Source organism: Lithobates pipiens, unplaced genomic scaffold (genome assembly GCF_037356315.1).
Source record: "Lithobates pipiens isolate NorthernLeopardFrog02 unplaced genomic scaffold, aLitPip1_a1.2 Scaffold_19, whole genome shotgun sequence".
NCBI classification, from domain to species: Eukaryota; Metazoa; Chordata; class Amphibia; order Anura; family Ranidae; genus Lithobates; species Lithobates pipiens.
The window spans coordinates 373,049,342-373,075,291 of record NW_027507764.1 but is presented as its reverse complement, the minus strand read 5'-3'; the positions used below and the strand labels follow the sequence as shown (position 1 = coordinate 373,075,291).

General features: G+C 40.0%; 1 protein-coding gene across 2 annotated transcripts in view; it reads right to left on the bottom strand.

The window, feature by feature from the left end:
• CARMIL1 (capping protein regulator and myosin 1 linker 1) overlaps positions 1 to 25,950 on the bottom strand; it is a 405,018-nt gene that overhangs the window by 27,555 nt on the left and 351,513 nt on the right. The window contains exons 30-34 of one of the 2 annotated variants that reach the window (XM_077492299.1): positions 21,544 to 21,561; positions 19,351 to 19,417; positions 18,963 to 19,159; positions 12,954 to 13,063; positions 475 to 934 (exon numbers count right to left, since the gene is read on the bottom strand). In XM_077492299.1, coding sequence (XP_077348425.1) covers positions 475 to 934; positions 12,954 to 13,063; positions 18,963 to 19,159; positions 19,351 to 19,417; positions 21,544 to 21,561 — 852 coding nt within the window. The remainder of the gene's footprint in view (positions 1 to 474; positions 935 to 12,953; positions 13,064 to 18,962; positions 19,160 to 19,350; positions 19,418 to 21,543; positions 21,562 to 25,950) is intronic. The other variant, XM_077492300.1, reaches the window with a different exon arrangement.

Sequence of the window (25,950 nt, the reverse complement as noted above, 5' to 3'; positions counted from 1 at the left end):
AGTACAGTCTCAGCAGGAGGCATGCCATAAAAAAATTATACAGATGCTCCACAATACAATATGCATTGCTATTAGATGCCAAAGCAAATGCATGATCATTGCTAAGCTTTGTTGTTACTTGCAATTGGATAAAATGAGAACACAAGAACACATTTTAAGGCTCCTTTCACACTTACGCAATTTGGCATCCAATTTGCGAGACCCCAAGTCGCAGGACATGTAAAATTAAATGTATCTTTATGAGATCAGTTCCTACTGACACTACAGAAGTCACTGGATCTTTAGAAAAGGTTCCTGCACTACTTTGGTCTGACTTTTGATGCGATTTTGGTCCAGATAATATAAAAGCAGATCAAAGTTGCACCAAAAGTCGCATCACAGTCACGCTGTAAAGTCGAAATACAACTCTCACGAGTGTCCGGGTTTTAAATAACATACTGTATGCCAAAACTGAACATGTTTTAAAACACCTACCTTATTTGCGGCTCTTTTTTCCTGCTTGGCCTTCATCTCTGCTAGCAACCCGCTCCCCATCACTTGCACTCCATATCTCCTTCCACTTTGTGGACTGCTTTTGCTATCGGCCCGCTCGGGTTTAGTGACTTCATCAATTTGCAGAATTTCCTCTATGGAGTCTGGGGTTTTTAGCTCCTCTGACCTCTCTGTACTGCTGCTTGGACCACTACTTGCAGCACTTGCGCTTGAACTCACTGCTCCATTGGTGTCCGTTACTTTATCTTTTCTGCCACTGTCAGGAGCAGGGCTTTTGACAGAGGGTCTAGGAGACAGGGGCTCTTCAGACACGGTAACAGTTTGCGGCCGCTCAGACTTGGACCTAGATTTAATTAAATTGAGAAAGCCACTCTTCCTGGACTCTCTCCTCTTCTTTTCATCGCCTTCACTGCTGTCGTCTGCACCTTTGAAAGAGTGTTTCCTATGAAAAGATAGATAAAAATCATTAGGAAGGTCAATGTCAGATGGGCAATTCTGCCGCTAGAGACAAATTGCCATCAGTAGGATCACGAAAGAGGCTGTGTCTGTGTGTCCCTATGGAATCGCCCCCCTCAGTAGCCAGATGCAGTGATAAGTCACTCTGTTGTTGGCTCAAACGCTGCTAAATCTTTACAGCTAGCAATGGAGCGACATCTTGCTGACTCAGCTAGAGTGAGCGATTGCATAGGGACAAACAGGCAGCCTCCTAGCGATATGCTGGTGATTGTGGCAAATTGTCAACAGCAGGATCTTTAGAAGCAGTGTCACACATCTGACAGAATAAGATGTTAGAAACAGACATAACTTTAGAGTCTTTGTTGTGATGTTTGAGAATCAATAACCTAACATACATGATCAGGCTTGTTTAAAGCTCTTTTACGGCTTAAGAACACGCAAACAGTGCAGTGTCCATAGTCCGGGCCCTTTATCCCCTTCCTGTCCGCTCCGGTGTCCCTTTAAAAGGTTCTGGACACTCAGGGAGGTGGGAAGGCTTGGCAAACAAAAGATCACTGGGAATGGCTGTCACAGTGGTCACATGCCCAATTGTGGGCACCAAGAGCTGTTTTTGACAGCTCAGTCCCTGTGCTGGGAATGCGCTCTCAGCGCAGAAACGTCAACTGCCCAGTGAGGTATATGTACGGCAAGTGGGCATTAAAGCCCACCCCTTTGCCACCACACATATGCGTCGTGCAGGTGTAAATAGGTCAAAGACCTTCTGTAACACCTGCCAATCAGATTCAAACTTCCCAGGCAAATCTAATGCTGATTGCTGGCTTCATCACAAAAAAGTTGTTTTTCGGCTATACATTTCCCCAAGAGGCCAAGTGAGAAACTGGGACTGTTGTGGAGGACTGAAAATTCTGCTCAATATCAATTTTGGAGCTGGGAAGGTCCGTAAGTACATATACAACATACAGAACATATAGAAAACAAAAACCTGGTGCTAGAAATAATAGGTACAACTGCTCATGAAATTGGTCTCTTTCAGATGGGCAGTCAGGAGGCTAGTAAAAACGAAAAGCTGCGCCATGGTTTATTGCCCACCAGCTACCCACTCACCCAAACTGTAAAATAACACATGCCGCGGGTGCTGCATTTTTAGCTCAGAGTGCAAAGTTTGACAAGCGGCACTCGCCCACTGCTGTAGTACTGCGCAGTGGTAGTGCAGCATTATAAGGTTAATTAGGTGATAAGGAGACACTATAACACCCACTCGATGCTTGTCAAATGCCCTCTGAAAAGCACTGTGACTGGAAGGAGACAGCCTGAAGTCGATACAGCAGGGATTTCTGGGGATCTTGACCTGGTGTGAAGAACAGCTCCTGGTGTTTGCATTGTCCAGACGCTAACAGGAAGAAATTGACCAGGTAGCAGAGTGGTGGGAGAGCTTCAGGACAAAAATAAAATAATGTGGTTGCATAAGTGTGCATACGCCCTTATAACTGGGGAGATGTAGCTGTGTTCAGAATTAAGCAATCACATTCAAACTGGTGTTAAATGGGAGCTAGTACCACACCTGCCATAATTTAAAGTGCCTTTGATTAACCCCAAATAAAGTTCAGTTGTTCTAGTAGGTCTTTCCTGACGTTTTCTTAGTCGCATTCCTACAGCAAAAGCCATGGTCCACAGAGAGCTTCCAAAACATCAGAGGGATCTCATTGTTAAAAGGTATCAGTCAGGAGAAGGGTATAAAAAAATGTCCAAGGCACTAGATATACCATGGAACACAGTGAAGACAATCATCAAGTGGAGAAAATATGGCACAAAAGTGAACTGGACGTAACCCCAAAATTGATGAAAAGATCAGAAGAAAACTGGCCAGGGAGCCTGCCAAGAGGCCTACAGCAACATTAAAGGAGCTGCAGGAATATCTGGCAAGTGCTCGCTGTGTGGTACATGTGACAACAATATCCCATATTCTTCATATGTCTGGGCTATGGGGTAGAGTGGCAAGACGGAAGCTTTTTATTGCGAAGAAAAACATCCAAGTCCGGCTACATTTTGCAAAAACACATCTGAAGTCTCCCAAAAGCAAGTGGGGAAATTGTAATGGTCTGATGAAACCAAGGTTGAACTTTTTGGCCATAATTCCAAAAGATATGTTTGTCGCAAAAACACTGCACCTCACCAAAAGGACACCATACCCCCAGTGAAGCATTATGAACAGTTCCAGATACCAGTCAATATTGGCACAAAACCTTCAGGCTTCTGCTATGAAACTGAACATGAAAAGGAACTTTGTCTTTCAGCAAGACAACAACCCAAAGCATACATCCAAATCAACAAAGGAATGTCTTCACCAGAAGAAGATTAAAGTTTTGGAATGGGACAGGAGATGCCCTTGCAATCTGACAGATTTGGAGTGTTTTTGCAAAGAAGAGTGGGCAAGTATTTCCAAGTCAAGAAGTGTCATGCTGATAGATTCATGCCCAAAGAGACTGAGTGCTGTAATATAATCAAAAGGTTAATGACACCCCCAGATCGGTTCACAGATCACAGTGCGAACTGTGAACTCGCATAGGTATCGGATTGCATAGGTGAGAACACCCATGCGATCCGATTTTAGTGCGGAGGGGGGAAAAAATAAAGTCCCTGCACCTTTTTTGTGCGTATGCAATGTGAGTTCAGCCATACAAGAGTATGGCTGAACTCACATTGCACAGACATCGCATGCGATCGGCCCCGTAGTGCAGGTGCAAATCACATGCAATGTCTGTGTTCGCACAAATGTGAACCTGGTATAAAAGGTGGAAAAAGTTCTGAAAATTTGTCTTAGTCTCATTTTTCTACATCACAAAAACCTGACATTTTAACAGGGGTGTGTCGAATGTTTATATTCACTGTACATGAGTCAATCAGAGAAAAATTACAATGGAAGGGTTTCCCCTATCACAGCTTCCCTACTTCACAAGGCTGTGGAGTGATTGTTTTGAATTTAATATGCAGAGCCACTACTGGGAAAACCAAAAATCTCTAAAAGGCTGTTCTGCTATAATTATGGATTATGAAGCCAATTATATTTCTAATCTGCTGGCAAACGTAAATGTTATTATGTGGATTTAATACAGGAGGGCTTCTGCGGGAAGAAGCACGCTTACAACTCGTGAGCACCCATTAATTTACAGCCCTCTATGAGATATTATATTCTTTCAGGATTTTTAGGAGCAGCATGTCAGAATGCTTCATTGCCTGTACGTAGGACATAAAGTGGGTATTTTCTCATGCCATCCACAGGGGGCACTACCTGACGCAAGACTCTCACACTAACATCTTTCCTTCCTATACTGTATAATGAAAAATATTAAATTAAGAGTCCATTCACACTTGTGTGACTTGTCTTGTGACTTTGGGCACCAAAGTTGCATGACAAGTCACACTCCATGTTTCCCACTGATAAACGTTCATATCTGTGCGATTTCAAGTTTCAGTGACTTCAAAGTAGTTCCTGCACTACTCATGTCTGACTTACGTTACTTGAGGTCCATAGACCTCAATGTAAACCCTCAAAAGTCACATCAAAGTCGCACCACATGATATAGTTGCGACTTAGGTGCGACGAGGCCACTTGCCCATACCAAACCACATGCCCTTAACATGTTGATTGAGACAACCCTGGTTGATGGTTGTGGGGGTCTGCAGGTTGGGGGGGGGGTTATCGGAATCGGGAAGCCACCTTTAATAAGGGGGCACCCCCAGATCTCACCTCCTCCCCCTATGTGAATGATTATGGGGTACATAGTACCCCTATAAATCCCCCCCCCCAAAAAAAAAGTGTAGTGTAATAAATTACAGTAGACAGTTTTTGAAAACTCTTAAATAAAAAAAAAAATAATAATAATAATTTTACATACAGCTGTCATTGGGATAACCAGTCATCAGTTGTTAAGGAGGCGGTGGCTGGCTTCCCGGCCCACTCCTTAGCAACCAGTTATTCTTCACACAGAATTGTATTGTCGATTAATTTTTGACCGATTTGAATAAGAATAGTACTGGATAATCACTGCAGTAGTTGGCGCTGCTTCAGTAATTATTGCAATCTTCTGGGTCCCACTCAAATTCTTGTTCTGTGTGAGTGGTTTCTCCTCTGCACACAGGCCATAAGGATTTGCTTACTCACTCAGCACTGTTCCCATTCATGGAATGGGATGTCTTTTTGCAATGACTTTAAAATGATTGGATGAGGTAGAGAGGAGGGGCGGTAATCTCCACCTTGTCCAATCTGAGAATCTGTGACACAAGTGACAGATATTTTATAGATAGGCAACTCCTATCATCATATTGATTAGTGGTTCCAAATTAATAATAACTACTGCAGTAGGGAACAGACACAAAAGATACGCTCAGCATCTTTCCAAATAACTGTTCTCCTTTATTATGATGCATTTGAAGGTTTTTATACACATGATTACGTAGGTATTACATTAATATTACAATTGTACGTTTATGGTAACAAAGGGCGTTACATAGGCAGGCTAATTCTAATCAGGACTCAAAAGAATGCAAAACGTACTGAAAACATTATTAGTGCCGTGTGCACAGTGAGGGCATTGTGCAATATATATATAAAATAGAATACAATTATATACAGAACCTACAAATTTCCATTACACAAGAGGGGGTCAACTACTATTGGTGAGTTTGGTCCAAAGGGGACATGGGTGAATTGTTTGGAGGATACATTTTAATGGACAAGTACTCTTATTTGAGAAGAAATTTCAGTACTTTTTGGATTACACTTTTATATTGAACTGCACTTTATAGATACAGACACCTTATGATACGATATATATGTGAAATATTTATTAGATATTTCTTAAAGGAGAGTTTATATTTTTTAGGGCAAGCACCGCTTACACACATATACACTAATCAGAGAATGCCTTTCAGTTGTGAAAGGTGTGCAGAGGAGAAGCCGCATGTACGGGACCTGGAAAATCACAGTTCTCACTGGAATAGCCCCCATCAGGGTAAGTTGGACTAATGTAAGTATGCAATAAAGTTCACATCTAGAGTTCAGCTTTCAAGCTTCATCAAAATATAGAACATTTATGTATCCTTTGGAAGAACCAAAGAATAATGTGCGTTGAAAAAAACAAAACGTGTGAACACACAGATAAGTATATCTAATTTAATAAGGGTTTGTACATCATTACAGATCATGGAAGACTTGTTCCAAAATGTCCACATTCTATCAACATTAGATATATTTTACATACAAAAAGTGGAGGTGAAAAAGGATAATATATAATTTTAACTTTTTACTAACTTTTTTTTAAAATGTTGAATAAAGCAGGGAAGGGGGTTTAAAATTCCCATTGCTTTTTTCTTTTCTTTTTTGCTGTCTTTGTCCTATTAGGGAGATTTCTCTCTCCAGTTTTTCCCAGTAATCAAAAGAGGAAATGAAAACAAATTTCTCTAAAGTGAAGGAAATTATATCTTAAAACGGCAAGTGGTACAGTTTAAACACACAGATTGTCAGAAATGTATGTCTAGATACTTTTCTTTTACAGGGTGTGCCATTTCCAGACACAATTTGTATATTAATGCCTTCCGGCACTGTGCCCCATGCTGAGAGATCATTAATTTACGCTCCAGTTTAGAACGAGCATGTTTCCCAATTGTGTCATCACCATGACAGCCAATCATGTTTATTACAGGCGTCGGATAGAGAGACACACACACAGTGGTGAAGCTATAAGGCTGGAGCTGTCACTGTATTTTACTGTGCGCAAGGAAAAAAAAATTAGGTGTAAAAGATTGGTGTAAAATTACAAAAACTGCATTTTTAAAACATGTTTCTCCACTTATCAGCTTATTAAAAAAAAAAAAAAAAACACAAGTGATTATTTATTAAAAAAATGCACCATACTAAAGCTTTACTTGTCTTTAAAAAACAAATTCTAATTATTTAGGTAGTCAATTAACCATAACGGTATTGCCATGCTAACTAGCGCATACTGATAAAGTATTTAGGAATTTAGTCCGGGTATCTAGAAGTCAATGACCTCTGGTCAAAAAAGGGTTAAAAGTAAGATCCCAAATTTTTAAAGAATGCATATTACATCTTAGGGGACTCGGTAGAGATGCTGCAAACATAATCCTGGAGGGCAATTTAAAACATATTGGTTGCCTCAGATCAGGACCGATGGTGAAGATAAAAAAAGTCTGAACTGCCAGATAATAAAAATCATAATCTGGTACGGCAAGACTGCCAACTCGAATGTCAAGATTTGCAGACAAAAAAAAAAAAACACAATGCAATTTATTTTGTGTTTTAGCTGCGGACTTAAGGGGGAACCCCATGTGACATATCATTAAAATGCCTTTAATTATGCTTGGTCCTCCTTTGGTGTTCAGCGAAGGTTTAGACTGACTGAATGTCAATTTTTACATGGAACAAATTCATGAAAGTGGGAAAACTATTGGGGATATCTATATATTTCGATAAGAAGATGTCCAGCTGTTTTGGACCACTTTGTGGTTAAACCTAAATTTAACAAAATCACCAAGCCACCTTCGATTAATTCAGAAACATTTGCTCCACAGCTGGATGTTTCAGTCATTTAGCATGTCACCAAGCAACATAATCCGAGAAATACTGCCAACATGCTCAGAGAAGTACATTTTTCATTGTGTTCAATAGCACTTGCTGGCTGCCCCAGCAATATTAAGATAGATACTTTCAATGGGATTTCACAGTATTCTCTAACCACATATTGAAGTATCAATTTAGTCTTCTGCTCTTCAAATTTAAAAAAAGGACATCTTGCTTTTCTTAAAGTGGAATTATAGAAAAGGAAAACATGTCATATGATGTAGTCTGCAAACAGCAATCATGCAGCAATATTTGATTTTTAGAGTCTTCTCTTTGACATGGTTATATTACCAGTTTACCCTGCCTGTAAGTTCTTTTTCAACCTTTTAAAAAAGAATAAGCTGTCCAGTGAAAGTGATGGTTAGAGGGTTGAGACAAACCATTTAACACTGTCTGGGGTGCTTACAATAATAAGCTTTTATTCATTTAGTTAAAACCTTTATCTTAAAAAGGAAAAAAAAAGTTTTTGTAACTGCTTAGTGTCAGCTTGAGGTTTTATTTGTTAACCACTTATATAAAGTTCATCTAAATCTACTAGTCGATCTAAAACTACCCCTTCTGCAGGTTGACAATACTATTTTCCAAGAGTGGCTGCACTACTTTTCTACTGATACAGTGGAAGACAATGTGTAGAAGCCCTAAAGTAGGGTGTTAATGTCCAAAAGACAAGGTGAAAAACAAAAAAAGATCTAAAAAAAAAATAAAAAATAAATAAGAAAATTAATCTAGGGATTGGTAAGCTGCAACATATAACATTTTTCTTTTGGGGTTTACGTATGTTTTAATTGTGTCAGACTGTCTGAAAAAGACAGTTAAGATGCACCCCAATTTTTCCTTAGCATCAATTTTCATCAGTGTGCAACATCTTAATCTGCTAACCGAGAACATCAACAGATTAAACCCAATGTGGGAATTCATTTATATTTGTGCATTTGACTTTGGTAAAATTACTTAAACTGAACTAGAGAAAATTGAGTACTGTCTGTGATCCTTTTTTTATTTGCACTAACAAGATTGGGAGCCATGTTATTCTTTAAAGCGGTAGTAAAATCTTGTAAGAAGAAGAAGAAGAAGAAGAAGAAGAAGAAAAAAAAAAGTTTCTTCCTGCAAGGCAATATCATAATGTGCTAGTATGCACTGCATACTAGCACATTATGAGAGACTTACCTTAAGGCTGGGTTCACACTATCTTTACATGTGGCTCACAGCAGGTGTTTGGTGCATCTCCATTCACCATTCCAGGTCCGATGTCAACCCAAATTTTTGGCTGAATTCTGACCTAAAACGGACAAAAAGATGCACAGGGCTCCTGTGCAAATTTGCACTGGAGCTGCAGCGGAGATATGTGAGGCGGCTCCATAGAGAGCTGGTCAAAATCTCCTGTGGGAAACACGCATCCAATTTGCAATAACGTGAACCCAACCTGAAACCAAGCCCTCCAGCAGCACGCTGTCACCACTGCATAGCCTTCAATCTTCACCCGATCTTCCTTCCGGGTTCACGGGTTGTCACAACTTAAATGGCTGAGCCGCGATGATATCACTCCCGCACATGCACACGGGAGTCTTGGGTACGGTACACAGCTCTGAAGGAACAGCACAGGTATGCTGCTCCTTCAGAGCGCATACGCCGGTGACGTCACTAGCTGCTGTTCACTAGAAATTCTCCTAAATGGTGCATGTTTTGGAGATATTCATATTACCTACAGGTAAGCTTTATTATAAAACAAAAATAAATAAAAGAGAGTTTACTACCACTTTAACACTGGATTCACACTAGTGCAAATTGGATACGGGAAAATTTGCATGACAGGAGATTCATATATCTACTTTGCTGCTTACACAGGAGTCCTGTGTGTGTCTTTGGTTCCATTTCAGGGCCGGATTTAGGCAAACATATGACCCCAATTCATCCCTAAAACAGCAAACAGGGACGCACCGGACCCCCGTTGCGCGCTGCATCCGACAGCAGTGTGAACCCAGACTGAAGGTTACAAAACCATTTGCAGAACTGAGCTGCCACTATTTTCCTTGACTTCAGCTTTAAGTATAAGGAAAGCTACATTTATTAGCTGCCCTGTTGGATGGAATATGCATTGCAACATTAGGCCATTTTAAAGCGAAGATTCACTTTTGTTGAGAAAAAAGAAACTACCCTCTGGGTGATCTATGTACATTGCAAGGATTTTAACAGCACCGAAAGCTGAAAATTGGTCTGGTTAGGAAGGGCATTTAAGTGCCCGGTGGTCAAGTGGATAATTATCAATCAGCTGCTGCAGAATCAGAGCTCTAATGAGGAAACTGCAGGGTCCGCATCCCCTTAGGCACCTTTCACACTGGGGCGGCGGCGGTGTTAAAACTGCGCTTTTTTAAGCTATTCGGCCGCTAGCGAGGTGGTTTTAACCCCCACTTGGAGACGAAAAAGGGTTAAGACCGCCCGCAAAGCACAGTTGCAGCAGCGCTATGCCGGTGGTATAGCCGCGTTGCCCCACTGATTTCAATGGGCAGGAGGGGTGAAGGAGAGGTGTATACACCTCTCCAAAGATGCTGCTAGAACGACTTTTTTTGTATTCCTGCCAGCACACCGCTCCAGTGTGAAAGCCCTTGGGGAGAGACAGCAGCGGCTGTTTCAGTGCGCTTTGCAGGCGCTATTTTTAGTGCGGTAGCGTCTGCAAACCGCCCCAGTGTGAAAGGGGCCTTAGATGTGATTTCCTGTTGGGAGTGTCTTACCAAAAATTACATTTTTGTTGCAGAGGATGCCAAAATGCTGAATTATATGTTAGTGTAGACTTCTGGGAAAATCAGTGAGCCAATCACACAAGCAGGAAATGATGTTTAGGGGGGGGGGGCATTCTGTACACACTATGTGTGCAGAACACCTCTAGGTAGCCACATTGCATGGCATTGATGCATTGCATTTTACATAAAATGACAGCGGCTGCAGATTGAAAAGAAAAGGTAATTTTTAATAACATTCAATTACAATATGACTTTTGTCCCAATTGTATATGCCATCGTTTTTTTTTTTGCTTTTTTTTCCCCATGAAAGTGGCGTTACCCTTTAAGTATCTAAAGTATTTACATTGCACTAAGCTTTTCATTCACCCGCCAATGCACTTCATTTGCATTGTGCAGGTGCTAATATAAAGGAGAAGTAGTGATGAGCTAAGCACCAGTGGTTTTCCTTAAAGGAGTTCCGGCCACATTTTTTTTCACGTATCCGAGCATAATACATTATTATCATAAATAATGATTTTATATGTTTGCTAGTGGATGTTGCTAATATATTTATTTTACACTCACAACTTGTGAAATACTTTTCCTGCCCGTTGCCATGATTGTGGGCATGTGAAGCCCAATCGATACTTCTTCCGAGATTAGCGGCAGCCGTAGCGCTGCTGTAGCGCTGTTTCAAAAGTTGCCATAACAATGGGCGGCAACGGAGCAAGGCCCCGTCCCGTTATGGCAACCGTCCTACATCACATGATTTCATGTCAGGAAATAATGCGCTTTTTGATCACAGTACGTTTTCATTCGCATGCATTTTCGTCTGAATTTCGGGTATTTTCGTTATCGTTTTAACAAACTATAACGAACGTGCAGAATCGGAAACCCGAAAGATCCGACATAAACAAATGCTTTATTTTCATTTTTGTTGTGAAAACAGTTCGTTATAGATAGGAGATTCAACATGACGCTGACAATAGCGATCTTTGTCCATCGAACCTGTGGTCGAATATGCCTAACCTTAGCTCTATTAGGCCAAGATTATTCTACATAGAGAGAAAAGATTTGACATTATAGAGACAATAGCAAAAAAGGTTGAATGTGCCTAACCTAACTCTATTATTCCAAGATTATTCGACATAGAGAGAAAAGATTCGACATGAAGATTCGACGAGCGGACATTTATGGTCAAATGCTCTGCACATAGGCTATAGAAGAATTCTGATGTTGGTTGACTAGTAATAATAATTAATAAATATAATTATTACTAGTGTAATACAACATTAGAATTCTACTATAGCTTGTAGGCGTAACATTTGACCGGAAATGTACGGTTGCGGCGCCGTACAGTTTATCTGCTCCTTCGAATCTTCTTAGAACATTCGACAGACACCATAAGCCTTTAATGACAAATTCAACCTTAATTATTTTGGATTTTCGGACGAATGCATTTTTTAACGACAATAAATAAAAAACGAATTTCGGGAGTAACAAAATAAATTTATTTCTCAGACAAAAACGAAATTTCTAAACAAAATATTTCAGTGTGCACATGTCTACTGCCCACAGACTCCTGGGAAATGATGACACTTCTCAGGAGCACAGGTGAGGGAGGAAGTGACAAGGAGCGCAGCGGACCAGGAAGTGGCAGATTACGAGCACTACATAGCAACAGGGCGTTTCTGGCGGCAAGTATAAAAAAAAAAATTACCCCAAATGTTTCCTTATAGGATTAGAAGGTCTGTGATTATGTAAAAAACAATTTCAGGGGGGAACTCCACTTTAACCACTTTTTAGACACGTACATTTTTCAAGGTCTGTGTGACTGGAGTATAGCAAAGGTATGTCCTTTGCCCAAATATGATGCAGTAAATCACGTTCCTCTAAAGCCAAGTTCACATACTCACGGTTCTGGGTGCAGAGATACTTAAACAGTATAGTGCTAAGGGCTCATTCACACCAGCTTTGGTCTCTGAAGAGTTATCTGCATTCAGGTTGCTCTTCAGGGAGCATTTGGCAATAAGCTAGGAGCCATTGTATGGCCTGCTCACCATCTGATTTAGCCCCATTAGTGCACTGCAACTGTGTGCATTGCACGCAGCGGTAGGGCACTTGCCGTGGCATGTGTACACCACCAGCCACTGCCTCTGCAGCTAAAAAGGGAGCAGTTCAGGGGGCTATAAAAATGCAGCTCAATTGTAGAGTTTACCACCCCTCAACTGCCAGTGTGAGTTCTTAAAGTGACTGTCTTTCATTGTTCTAAGGGTGTTCATAAATGGACTGATAAGGAGAACCGATTCCAGTTTTTGACATGGCTATTGACAATCAGGTCATTTCTGACATTCAGTGGACAATCAAAAATGCCTCTACTGTATAAAAATAGTCATCAACCTTCACTCTTTCACACAGAAGAATAAATGAGCAAACTATAGTGTGTGTATCACTGTCACTGTCAGGAACAAACCGATGGGTCCAACAGCTTCTTAGAAGATTAATGAAATATAAGAGCAATAGGTAGGGAGACATCTGCCTCTCCAAGCCATCCTAAACAATTACTTTTTTTGTAATAACATTTTTCACATCAAATTTGACTATTCATTCCCTGTACAAGCTAAGCTATGTTCCATGATCACACCTACTTTGATTCTAGTCGTGTCACTTTCTTGGTGAAAAATTCATCCACACCTTCATCTACTCTAAGCATCAGGCCATTATGTTCTCCGTCTGCAGGTACCTCTGCCCCAGGTTGCTGGAAAATAAATAATACGTTTTAATGGACATGAAAATAAATACTTCATAACTAACATTATTATAACCCCAATTGCACAAAAGGTGGGTCACTATGTAAAAAATACGTAACAGAATGCATGTACTATTTTAGGATAAAAGAAAAAAAAAGTAATTTTGAAATAGACGACAGCAACACATCTCAAAAATATTAGCACAGGGCCCTTTTTTACCATGGTGTAGCATTCCCTCTTCTAACAACACTCTGTAATCCGGGAACTGAAGAGACTAGTTGCTGGAATTTGAGGAGAGGAATGCTGTCCCATTCTTGCCAGATATGGGATGCTTACTGCTCAAAAGTCCTGGGTCTTCTTTCTTGCATTTTTAACTTCAAGATGCGCCAAATATTTTCAATTGGTGAAAGGTCTGGACTGCAGGCAGGCCAGTTAAGCACCTGGACTCTTCTACTAGGAAGCAATGCTGTTGTCATAGATGCAATATGCAGTTTAGCATTGTCCTGTTGAAATATGCAAGGCCTTCCCTGAAAAAGATGTCGTCTGAGTGGGAGTTTACACTGCTCTAAAACCTAGATATATCTTTCAGCATTGTTAATACCTTTCCAGATGTGCAAGCTGTCCATTCTATATGCACTGATGCACCGCCATACAATCAGAGGTACCAGCATTTGAGTGCTGATAACAAGCCAGAATGTCCCGCTCTTCTTTTTCAATCTATCACATTTCAATTTTACCACAGAACAGTTTTCCACTTTGTAACAGATAATTTTAAATGAGCTTTGGCCCAGAGAAGATGGAGGCGTTTCTGGATCATATTCAGATACGGCTTCTTCTTTGCATGCACCGTGAACTAAGTTTTGGAAGTATCCGAGTAGGGATGGGTGAACGGTTTTGGCCGAGTATAAGTTCGGGCCGAACTTTGGTAGTTCAGATGTTCTGCGAACAACGAAAAATGTGCGGTGTTCGGGGCAAATTCAAATGCCGTCAGAACACTAAGATGAAAAATCAAAAGTGCTAATTTTAAAGGCTTATATGCACGTTATTGTTATAAAAAGTGTTTGGGAAATTGCATTGATATATGTACCCTGGGGCAGAACCTAGGTCTCCAAACACTTTTTATAACAATAACTTGCATATAAGCCTTTAATATGAGCACTTTTGATTATTCACATTTATGTCCCATAGACTTTAAACGGTGCTTGTGTGTTCTACCAAATATTTTGCATGTTCGGTATGTTCTGAGGGTGTTTGGCTCATCCCTACCCTGAGCCCATGCAGTGATGTCCATCATAGAATCATGCCAATTTTTAATGCAGTGCCATGTGAAGGCTTGAAGATCACAGGCATCCAATATTGGCCATGTCCCTTGTGCACAGTGTTTTCTCCAGATTCTCAGCATCTTTTGATGATATTATATACTGTAGCTGATATATGATAAATGTCTTTGCAGTTTTATATTGAGGAACATTATTCTAAAATTGTTCAACAATTTTTAGTTGCAGCTTATACAATGGTGAATCTCTGCCCATCTTAACTTCTGAGACACTCTGATTATTTAAGATGCTCTTTTTATATCCAATAATATTACTGACCTATTGCCAATTAACCTAATTAGTTGCAAAATGTTCTTCCAGCTCCTCCTTGTTAGTACCATTTACTTTCTCAGCCGTTTTTATTGGGACGTATTGCTGCTATCATTTTAAAAATGACCTTACGTTTTTTTCTTAAGATTTTACATTTTCTCAGTTTATATTTTCTACTGAGACCGGTGTGTGTGTGTGTATATATGTATGTATATATATATATATATATATATATATATATATATATATATATATGTATATGTATATATATATATATATATATATATATATATATATATATATATATATATATATATATATATATATATATATATATATATATATATATATATATATATATATATATATACACATACACACACACACACACACATACACACACACACAGACACTGTATATATTCTGCAAAATCAGCTATCATAGAACCAGCATATATAGCAAATAGATGGCCTAGGATCAATAAATATTTATGTAATGCGAATGAACCATGTATTCATTTAGTTGCAGGCACTGGAGTATTTTCACTGCTTGTGAAGTAAAGCGCTCTTGTTCAGCACCATAATGTAAATCCGTGTAAGCTAATGGCTAAAACATAAATGTCTGTAAAATGCCAACCTAAACAAAACAGGAAATTGCACTGCTTTTAAAATGAAACATGTTTTATATATAGTAACTGCACAGGATCAAGGGAAGAGAATACACAAGCTAAGTAATACAAAGTACAAGTGTAGCGATAGCTCCCCCAATCAGGCGATAGTTGTCATCTTAAGATTCTTAATGGTTTCTTTGGCCAATGTTAATTTTTTTGGGGACTCACAAATTAGCTAAATCAAACGTATGTATTAAATGCTATACAACATGACCTACACTCACTAAGTGGTGGACAATTACATTTTCTGCATCAAAATGCCACTTTATTTGGAAACCTAAGAGCATCATTATAATAACAAGCAGAGTGTGCTGTAGGGCAATTCTTAAATCCTACTTTTTACCTTGTCTCTAGGTAATGACTGTGTTAACCACATGCCGACCAGCCGCCGCAGATGTACTGCATGGTTCGGCTGCGCAAATGGGCGTTATGTTACGTCTCTAACAAACGGCCACTAGGGGGCACAGGCGCATGCCTCCCGCTCGCTCCCTGAGCCGATGCGAGTGCCCGAAGGTCTCGAACGCCACCAGGCTCCCGCGATCGATCGGAGCACACGGAGAACCGGAAGCTGTGTGTGTAAACACACAGTTTCCGGTTCTCTGAGCAGGGAACTGTCAGATCGTTTGTCCATACAGAGTATGGACAGCGATCTGTTAGTTTCCCTGCACAGTCCCATCCCCCTTCAGTTAGAACACAAAATAGGATACACAGTAACCCCTCCCCTGCCCCCTAGTGTTAACCCCATTCACTGCCAGTGTAATTTTTACAGTAATCAATGCAATTTTAATCACACTGATCGCTGTATTAATGCCAATGGTCCCAAACGTGTCAAAATTGTCTGACGTGTCTGCCATAATGTCGCAGTCATGATAAAAATCGCCAATCGCTGCCATTACTAGTAAAAAAAAAAAAAATATTAATAAAAATACCATAAATCTATCCCCTATTTTGTAGACACTATAACTTTTGTGCAAACCAATCAATAAACGTTTATTGCGATTTTGTTTTACCAAAAATATGTAGAAGAATACGTATTCGTATTTTTTTATATATTTTTGGGGGATATTTGTTATAGCAAAAAGTTAAAAATAATGCGTTTTTTCAAAATTGGCACTTTTTTTTTTGTTTATAGCGCAAAAAATAAAAACTGCAGAGGTGATCAAATACCACCAAAAGAAAGCTCTATTTGTGGGGAAAAAAAAAGGACGTCAATTTTGTTTGGGAGCCACGTCGCACAGCTGCGCAATTGTCAGTTAAAGTGACGAGGTGCCGAATCGCAAAAGTGGTCTGGTCTTTGGCCAGCCAAGTGGTCCAGGGCTTAAGTGGTTAAAGATCTGAATCCCAAGCACTCTTTTTGGAATCATCTAGCCCCTGAAGCTGGAAGATATGCAATACAGATTTAACCAGGCCTTCCAATACATAGTTAGGATCTTTTGATTGGTAGCCACCCTTTACTTTTGAAGAATACATAAAGCACACATGCTAATGTACTTAGTGACAGATCCATTATAATGCTAAAAGCATTTTCTTCCACAAAGGAAGACATGCTTAGCAGCCTTAAGGGCAATGATCAACTGCACTGAAGCATAACTCAGCTGGTCTGGCAGTCTCTAAAACTGTACGACAGGATTAACTAAGCAACGGGGAATACTAGGCAACAAGTTTCAGTAATGGATAGTTTTTTTTAGCCAATGAACCATTTCAAATTTTTGGTGCCGATTGTCAGAGGACAAATTTCAGTCATTTTACAGGAGCTCGCCTGAACTAACCCACCAAAAACATACACAACACACACATTGACCCTTGGACTTTAAAATATAGCCACATTTCTGAGGTCTGCTTCCTGCCAAACCACTCCTACATCCAGTGCCAGACCACTTGGGTAACAGTACAGGCTCCAAAGTGCTAGTCTTTCTCTGACTGCCTACAAATGTATTTGCGGATTAAAGGGTTACTTAAGACTGGGCTTCTGTTGTGATTGTACACCTCAAAAGAAGCCAATGACTACTGCAGGAGTTATCAAGCTTGCTCATGTTGAAGTCCATACCATTTTATGAAACTGCACAGTCGATCTAAAACGTATACAATAGAACAATAGCAAATTGAGGAGACCCAAACAGGTCACCAAATATTTTAATTTGGCATGTCCCTGTAACTTAGAAAAGGCTACGGGGCAGCCTGTTTCTGCCATTTTCTGGGAGTGTCCCATGCCTATGTCCCACCACTGTGTGCTGGTTCCATCCTCTGATCCCTACATCACTGTGGGATATTGCAGTAATGTAGGTGTTGGAGAAAGGAACCAGCACACAGAGGAGAACAACAGGCTTCTGACGCTCCTGGAAGTGTTGAATGCAGAAGGCACTTTTGAAGGCTGCAGGACTGTAATGGAAGAGGAGGAAGGAGAAATGGCCCACTGAAGAGATATATGCTTGTAAATCTTCAGAGACCAGACTGGGCCTCTGTAATGCAATTTCTTACAGTCCACGGACCCCAAAAATTTAACGCATAACTAAATGCACATACAAACTGTGTACATTAACACACTAATATTCTTGACATGCATTCGTATATATGTACACAATATAAAAGAGAAACATTATTGAATTGCTGATACAATCAAGGCAGGAATTAAAGTACACATAATAACGTAACTTTTTTCGAAAAATGTGATTGCTATAGTGTAAATGTTTGTTTTTAAGTTCTGAACATGACAATGCGCATAAGCTGCAATACTTTAGAAAGTTTTGCATAATTTATGTGATTGAGTTAAATATTCCAATATATGTCATTCTGAAAAAGAAATCATAAATGATGAGGACTCATCTATAAAAACAAAGCTGGAGCATTGACAATATAAGCAATGGGCATGACCAGCTGTATAAACATAATCATCAGTGATTACGGTTATAAAATTTGGCAAAAAAGGAATGTTCTGCCATATGCCATCACTTTCTTCCTATTTACGCCTCTAGATTTTGAGTCCCTATTTGTGGCTATGACTCCTGTGCTGTCAGCAGAAAGATTTATGCTGTGTTCTACCATTGAAGTCGAGAGCTGTTGGATGCTCAGGCTGGGAAGAACTGAAGCGTGATAGTTGAAGTGGCCAGCAAATTCTCAGCCAGCAACAAATATAAGGTGAACACAACTGGGCACAAAACTCTATGTCAGCTCTCTGCAAATCTTAATGACAAATCCCTCCGAGAGGTTAGTTTAAGAGAGGTAGACATCAAATTTTACAGAAATATTATAGCAAACACATATCTTTGATCTGATTACTATATATTATACAATATAGAAAAATTCTGTGAAATGTAAGTAACCTATAAAATAAATGTTTTGTATTGAAGGATGAATGACAGAACACCCTAACCTGGGGTGTTGGAAGAAATATGCTTTTGCTAGAAAAGTTGACTTTTGCAGCTGTGAGTGTTCATTCTTCATGAACAGCAATTCTAGTAAAATATAAATAAAATAGTAAAACTGAAATTTAGAGGTCCAAATTTTGTCATAATGCCACAGGAAGGGATCTGTACACCTGGCCAGGCTATTCACTTAGACAAGCCTTCTTCCCATGCACTGGATTTTAAAACACCAACACCTTGTTAATATAGTATGTAACTGCTTTGAAATGTTTTTCACATAAATACTTACAGTGGTTTTGCTGGGTTGCTGTTTCTTCATTCTTTTTGGTCGTAATTTGGTGAAGTGTTCAAGCTTTTTTGCTTCTTCGGATGGCAGTTCCGCAATGACACTGGAAGTTCTCTTCTCATTTTTAATGGAGGGGTATGGAGGGTCCTCAAAATGTATTGGGACATCCTCAAGTGCTTTGTCTAGATCAAACTCCATTTCTTACAAAAGAAAAAAAATTACACCACACAGTCAATGCCAATTCTGTCTGCCATAATTTAAAAGCAAATCAGGTTATCTGCAGTTCTTGCATGTGATATTTTGCAATAAACCGCTCTTGCAGTGCCTTTTTAGCAAGTACTACCATAGAGATTATTCACTGAATAATAAAGTAGTCGCTCAATTTACTCACCAAATGCTCTGGACACTGGACGCAGCATTCTGCTGTGTATACTCTTTCGCTTGGACTTGGGAGTCATCTGTAATTATATAAAAAATTTCCCTTAAAACGAATACATTGTTTATGTGGTTAACACCAATATCAAGAGTACATTACTCAAATACAAAATAAAATCAATAAAGACAAATGTTTTTTTTCAAGATACTGTATTTAACACTTACAATGTATCTTCTTCAACCACTCATTCAAAAAAAAAAAAAAAAGATAATATATAAAAAAAAAATATTATATATATATATATATATATATATATATATATATATATATACACACACACACACACACACACACACACACACACACACACACGCACACACGCGCACGCACGCACAACATACAGTATCTTACAAAAGGAAGTACAACCCTCACATTTTTGTAAATATCTTATTATATGTATATATTTATGTCATGTGACAACACTGAAGAAATGACACTTTGCTGTCCCCTCAAAATAACTTAACACACAGCCATTAATGTCTAAACCGCTGGCAAAAAAAGTAAGTACATCCATAAAAGAAAAATGTCCAAACTGGACCCAAAGTGTCAATATTTTGTGTGGCCACCATTTTCCAGCACTGCCTTAACCCTCTTGGGCATAGAGTTCACCAGAGCTTCCCAGGCTGCCACTGGAGTCCTCTTCCACTCCTCCATGATGATATCACGGAGCTGGTGGATGTTAGAGAACTTGCACTCCTCCACCTAACGTTTGAGGATGACCCACAGATGCAACAGGGCAATTTTCCACTAACGTCCAATGTAAGGGGTCATTCTACACAGACAACTAATGTTAACAGAACACCTCAATTTTTACTTTATGCTTCTTTTTTCAGCAGTTATTACTCATTACAAGAACGTTATGGAAAAATTTGTAGGTGGTTGGTAACAAGGTTGTCCACCCTGACTAACATACACAATGCGATACTTTTTTTAATAAAAAAGTCTTCATTGTATTGAATACATTAAATGTATCATGAGCTATAAGGTATAATGCTTTATAGCAGGGGTTGTCCAAGACCTGGGAATGATTTCAAGGGTTCCTCAGGTAAAAAATAAAATAAATAAATGGTTGATAAAGCCTGGCCTGGCATCAAACTTTGCATTCTCACGAGATGCCTTAATCCTCTGCTAATAGGTTCCTTTTAAATTATACTTGCTAGAGCTCAGAGATTGGTTGGAACTGTAGCAGACCTAAGAGGTCTGTGTTGATGCACAATACAGTGAGTTATAGATTGCTGAATTAATTTCTTTCAAAGGTTTGACAGCAAAAATAACATCACAGTTACTTATCACACAAGTAGGATTTTTTTTTTATTTTTATGGTTTAGTCTGCTTAAACCATTTTCTCCAAACATGAAGCTTTTGTCATGCTCAAAGTGTGGCCTCCTCAGAAAAAACTACAGGTATATAACTGGGTTTGTTTTCGTTTTGATGATAACGTCTCTTTGGACTGACTCTGTTATTTCTGCCTACCATCCAATTGTAAATTCCCGCTATAAATAGGAATACTGCTTTAAATTGTAAATCCATGGAAAGCCACAGAAATCATATTCCACAAAATAGATCCATTATCGGTTTATGGAAGCAAAACAGGGATAAAATAGAGAACACATGCATATATCCTATGTGCTGCATGATTGGTGTAGTCTCCAGGAAAACACACCTTTATTATGGCAAGCATGTATAAGAGATTGGAAATCCTACATTGATCCTATACCCAGCCATTTTTCCCAAAATATGGAGTTCCAATCATAATTGTCATGAGCTGCACCATCCTTGTGCACGTTTGTAAAATTAAGAATTGTGGTTTCATGTCTGCCCACAATACTCTGCAGGTTTTTTGCACATTACTATTACAAATCAAATGAAACACTATTGGTCAGACATCATTTTGGCTCCGAGTTACGTAAATGGAAAAAATTGCAATATATTGTTTATTTCACCTTTATATTTACAACTTTTTTTAAATAATGCAGAAAATGTAGCACTGATAACTATTAACTGTAAGCAAAGGTGCTAGCTAACCCCTAATTCAGAGAACTGTAGAAGGACTTTGCAATCACTGATGAGTCAGATATTTAGGGAGAGATAAATAAAGCATAAAAGTAAAAGGACATAGAAAAAGGAAGAGAAAAGAAAGGTACTTACACTTCTACAGCAGAGAGTCTCCAAGCAGCAAAAAGAAAGAGGACAGAGTATGAATAAAAAAGAAAACGAGAAGAAAAAGCTAACACATTTCTAAGAAATTAAGTTGGGAAAAGTAGGTTACAGCAAAGTAAACAGAAGGACTGGTCAAATTAGAGAAAGAAGAGGAAAGACAGTAATAGACTATTCTGCTCATCGCAATTTAATTAGCAAATTCCTCTATCCATAACAAGTAAAAATACCTGCTCTAACCAAGTTGTCTAGCCATTACAATTTGGCCCTTGTCAAAGTTGCTCAAATCCTTAGGATTGCCCATTTTTCAGCTTTCAGCACATCAACTTTAGGGACAACATGTCACTTGCTGCTGACTATACCCACTTTCAGATGCCATTGTAATGAGATAATCAGTGTTATTCATTTTACTGGTAAGTGGTCATGATACTGTGGCCAATAATATTATATTATATATATATATATATATATATTTAATTTATATATATATTATATGTGTGTGTTGCAGTTCAGTGAGTAAAACATGTATTTGATCCCCAAGCAAAACATGACTTAGTACTTGGTTGAAAAACCCTTGTTGGCAAGCACAGAGGTAAGACTTCATCTGGCGGCAGGTGACGGGGCAAGTGACAATCCGCATCCGGTGGCAGGCGACATGGCAAATGACAAGCTGCATCTGGTGGCAGGCAACGTGGCAGATGACATTTTGCATCTGGTGGCAGGCAACGTGGCAGATGACATTTTGCATCTGGTGGCAGGCGTCAAATCACATTTGGTGGCAGGCGGCGTGGCAAGTGACAAGCTGCATCTGGTGGCAGGCACCGTGGCAAGTGACACACTCAGGGCTCCCACTGATTCTGCATTATCATTATGGTGAGTTAAACTATTTTATATTCCAATGTAATAATAGAAATAATGTGCTTCAATCAGCCTGACACCATATCAACCATGGTGCCGTGATGATTTAAACGCCAACATGGCTATTCCCCCAACAAATAGCCTGCAAAAAAAAAAAAAAAAATGCTTAAAGCCCCCCCCCCCCCCCCCCGGCACCACAATTTTCTTCCACACAGCCAGTCCATGGTGCCAAAAAGGTTGGGGACAACTGTTCTATAGGATTAAGGTCTGGAGACTGACTAGGCACTTGATGTGCTTATTCTTGAGCCACTCCTTTGTTGCCTTGGCAGTGTGTTTTGGGTCATTGTCATGCTGGAAGACCCATCCACGACCCATCTTCAGTTTTGTGGCTGAGGGAAAAGTTTCTCTTCCAAGATTTTACAATACATGACCCCGCCCATTGGCCCCTCAATACGGAAAAAGTTGGCCTGTATCTTTAGCAGAGAAACAGCCCCAAAGCATGTTTCCATCTCAGTGCTTGACTGTAAGGATTGTGTGCTTAGAGTCATAGGCAGCATTTTTCTTCCTCCAGACACGGTGAGTCAAGTTAATGCCAAAGAGCTTAATTTTGGTCTCATCTCCCCAAAACACTTTCTCCCAGTCCGTCTCTGAATCATTTAGATGTTCATTGGCATGACTGTTCATGTGCCTTCTTGAAGAGGGGGAAGAAAAATAAGTGTGAAAAATAGGCTTGGTCCTTAAGTGGTTAAGTCCAATTAAATGTATCTATCTTGGTATGATTTAATAGCACCACTAAATTTTAAGTTTGGTAAAAAGTACTGACAATGTATTAATAATTCTAGATGATTAAAATGAAATTACAAGATACAGAAATCGGAAACAAATTAGCTCACCCAAAAATAACCTAAAAAATTACCTTATAAAATAGAATATGAAACAACTGCAAACAAATTACACTTTCCAAAGACAGTGATAAGATGCCTATTAAAATTTGCTGGTAGTTCCATAATGTATTTTTTTCCAAATATTAATTTATTTTTACAATATTGATGCTTTACTACCGATTAAAGTCTGAATCAAGCTTCTTTTCTGACATTTCATAAAGACCTCATCAAGCTCAGCTTTATTATGCTTACATGGGTCCACTGAGGATTCAGATTATCCTTTGTATCATACACCAGTGTCTAGGAAATATACATCCTACCAATAGTCATGGACTGGGAACAAGGGCACAGACTGTATATATTTTCAATAAAAATGGAGATCATACAATGAGTTTTCCACCTTCCACAAGACATGTACTTGTATTTATCAGTGGAAAACAGGTAATAAAATATTTAGAATATATTGTGGCTATTGAGAATTTGTACTGGGCCATTTGCAACTGCAGTTTACAATTTTCCCTGGAAGCAAAAGAGAATGCTAAATGCATGCTCCATTGGATGTATGTAGTCCCTAAGCTGACAGGACATGTATAAAATACCCCAAACTATGGATAAGCAAAATATTATGCAATAGGTATCACAGGCAAAACAATACATATTATGCTGCCATTTGGCCTATGCATGGTGAGCTTAATTTAACATAATTTATGAATAGTAAGATTTTGTTATGACAAAAAACAGTATACAGATCTGTTAGTACTAGTTCATACAAAACCGTGGCATTTTTTTATGGTGCATAACTCCAATCATATAAAAAAGGGTTACTTTTTGTTCTCCTGTCAATGTATATTTAACCAAGGTTTGTTGTCCACAAGGATTAGGTGAATGTGATGCATTTATTATGTGCCGTCTTGTCAATGGCATGTGTAACAAGGGAGCTGCTGATCTAAGGGCTTAATGAAGTGAAAAAGTTCATGAGCCCCGAGGCTGTGCCACTGGCGCTATGATAGCCTTTCATGAATCTAGATGGCTAGAGGACAGGCCCCTCAGATTCACTTATAAGAAGCTAAGCATGACAATAGTATGCTGCCTGGAACGTGGGGATGCAAGATCAAGTCCAAATCAAATTTCTTAAAAAAAAAAACAAAAAAAAAAAAAACGAAGGGATTTTAGTAAGAGAGAAAAACAAAATGTAGTTTGGTAAAAACAGGTCAGTCTTGTACCTGAATTGCAGAATTTGTAAAACTATAATGTTAAACTTTAAAAGCATGCACCGCCCATTCATGACACATTTAATGAAAATCTTTGGCAAAACCAGGACTGCAATTTAAAGATGTAAAGTGGCAGAATCCAATGCGGATCTTCATGAACCAATTCAGTAACCAATTTACTTGCTGGAAAAAAGTTATCACCCTGTCACCTTTTGCACTTAGGCCTAACCCCCCACAGGGGCCTCGCGGCTGCCCAATTTGCCCATACCGAAACCTCAATGATTCACCACGACCGCCCTGCATTCACGACCCAAAGTCCCGGCAAATCAGATTCCCACAATGCCCGCGGCTTGTGCGGGGTGTCTCCGTTCCTACACGCCACAAGCTCCACTCCACTGTCCATTGCAGCCAGCATCTCTCCCCAGCTGCCTGAACCACACAGTGCACTGTGGAGCGGAGCGAACTGAACTCGCCCCTCCTCTTGCACAGAGGAGGAGGGAACGAGTTGCACCACTGATCAAGAGCCGCGCTGGTCTGAGGTCTGTGTAATCTAAAAGTAAGTCTTGGAGGGGGCATAAAGAAGAGGGCAAGGGAGGGGGGACAAGAAAAGAGTTAACTTGGAGCGATTTGGGGGAGAGGATATCCATCCCCCCATACCATCCCCCTCCATCCACCCCACCCCAATCCCGGCTCTATCCGTCCCCTGATCCAATCCTAGCTCCATCCATCCCCTCATACCATCCCGGCTCCATCCACCCCATGCCTACCCCATCCCGGGTCCATCCACCCCATCCCATTTTAGCTCCATCCATCCCCCCATACCATCCTGGTTCCATCCACCCCAATCCCATCCCGGGTCCATCCATCCCACCCCAATCCCTTCCCAGCTCCACCCATCCCCAATCCAATCCCAGCTCCATCCATCCCCCATCCCATCATCCCACTCCAATCCTATCCCGGCTCCATCCATCCGATCCCATACCATCCCGGCTCCATCCACCCCACCCTGGCTCCATCCATCCCCAATTCCAGCTCCATCCATACCCCATACTATGCCAGCTCATCTGCCCCACCCCAATCCCATCCCGGCTCCATCCACACTCCGATCCAATCCAATTCCCCCCCATACCATCCCAGCTCCATCCATCCCCATACCACCCGAGCTCCATCCACTTCAATCCCAGCTCCATCCATTCCCCGATCCCATCCCGACTCCATCCACTCCCCTGATCCCATCCCGGTGTTAGGGCTGGCTTAGCCCTTCCTTCTCTGGGCTGGCTGCTCAGCTGTTGGCTAATTGTCAGCTCTCTTCTCTCTCCACAGTTACCAGCTGTTCCCGATGATGCTCCTCTGACCTGCCTACTTAAAGCCTTCCAGCTCACTTCACCCTTGCCTTCGCGTTGGTCACATCACAAGGGACCATCTCCTGCCGTTTGTTTCAAGAC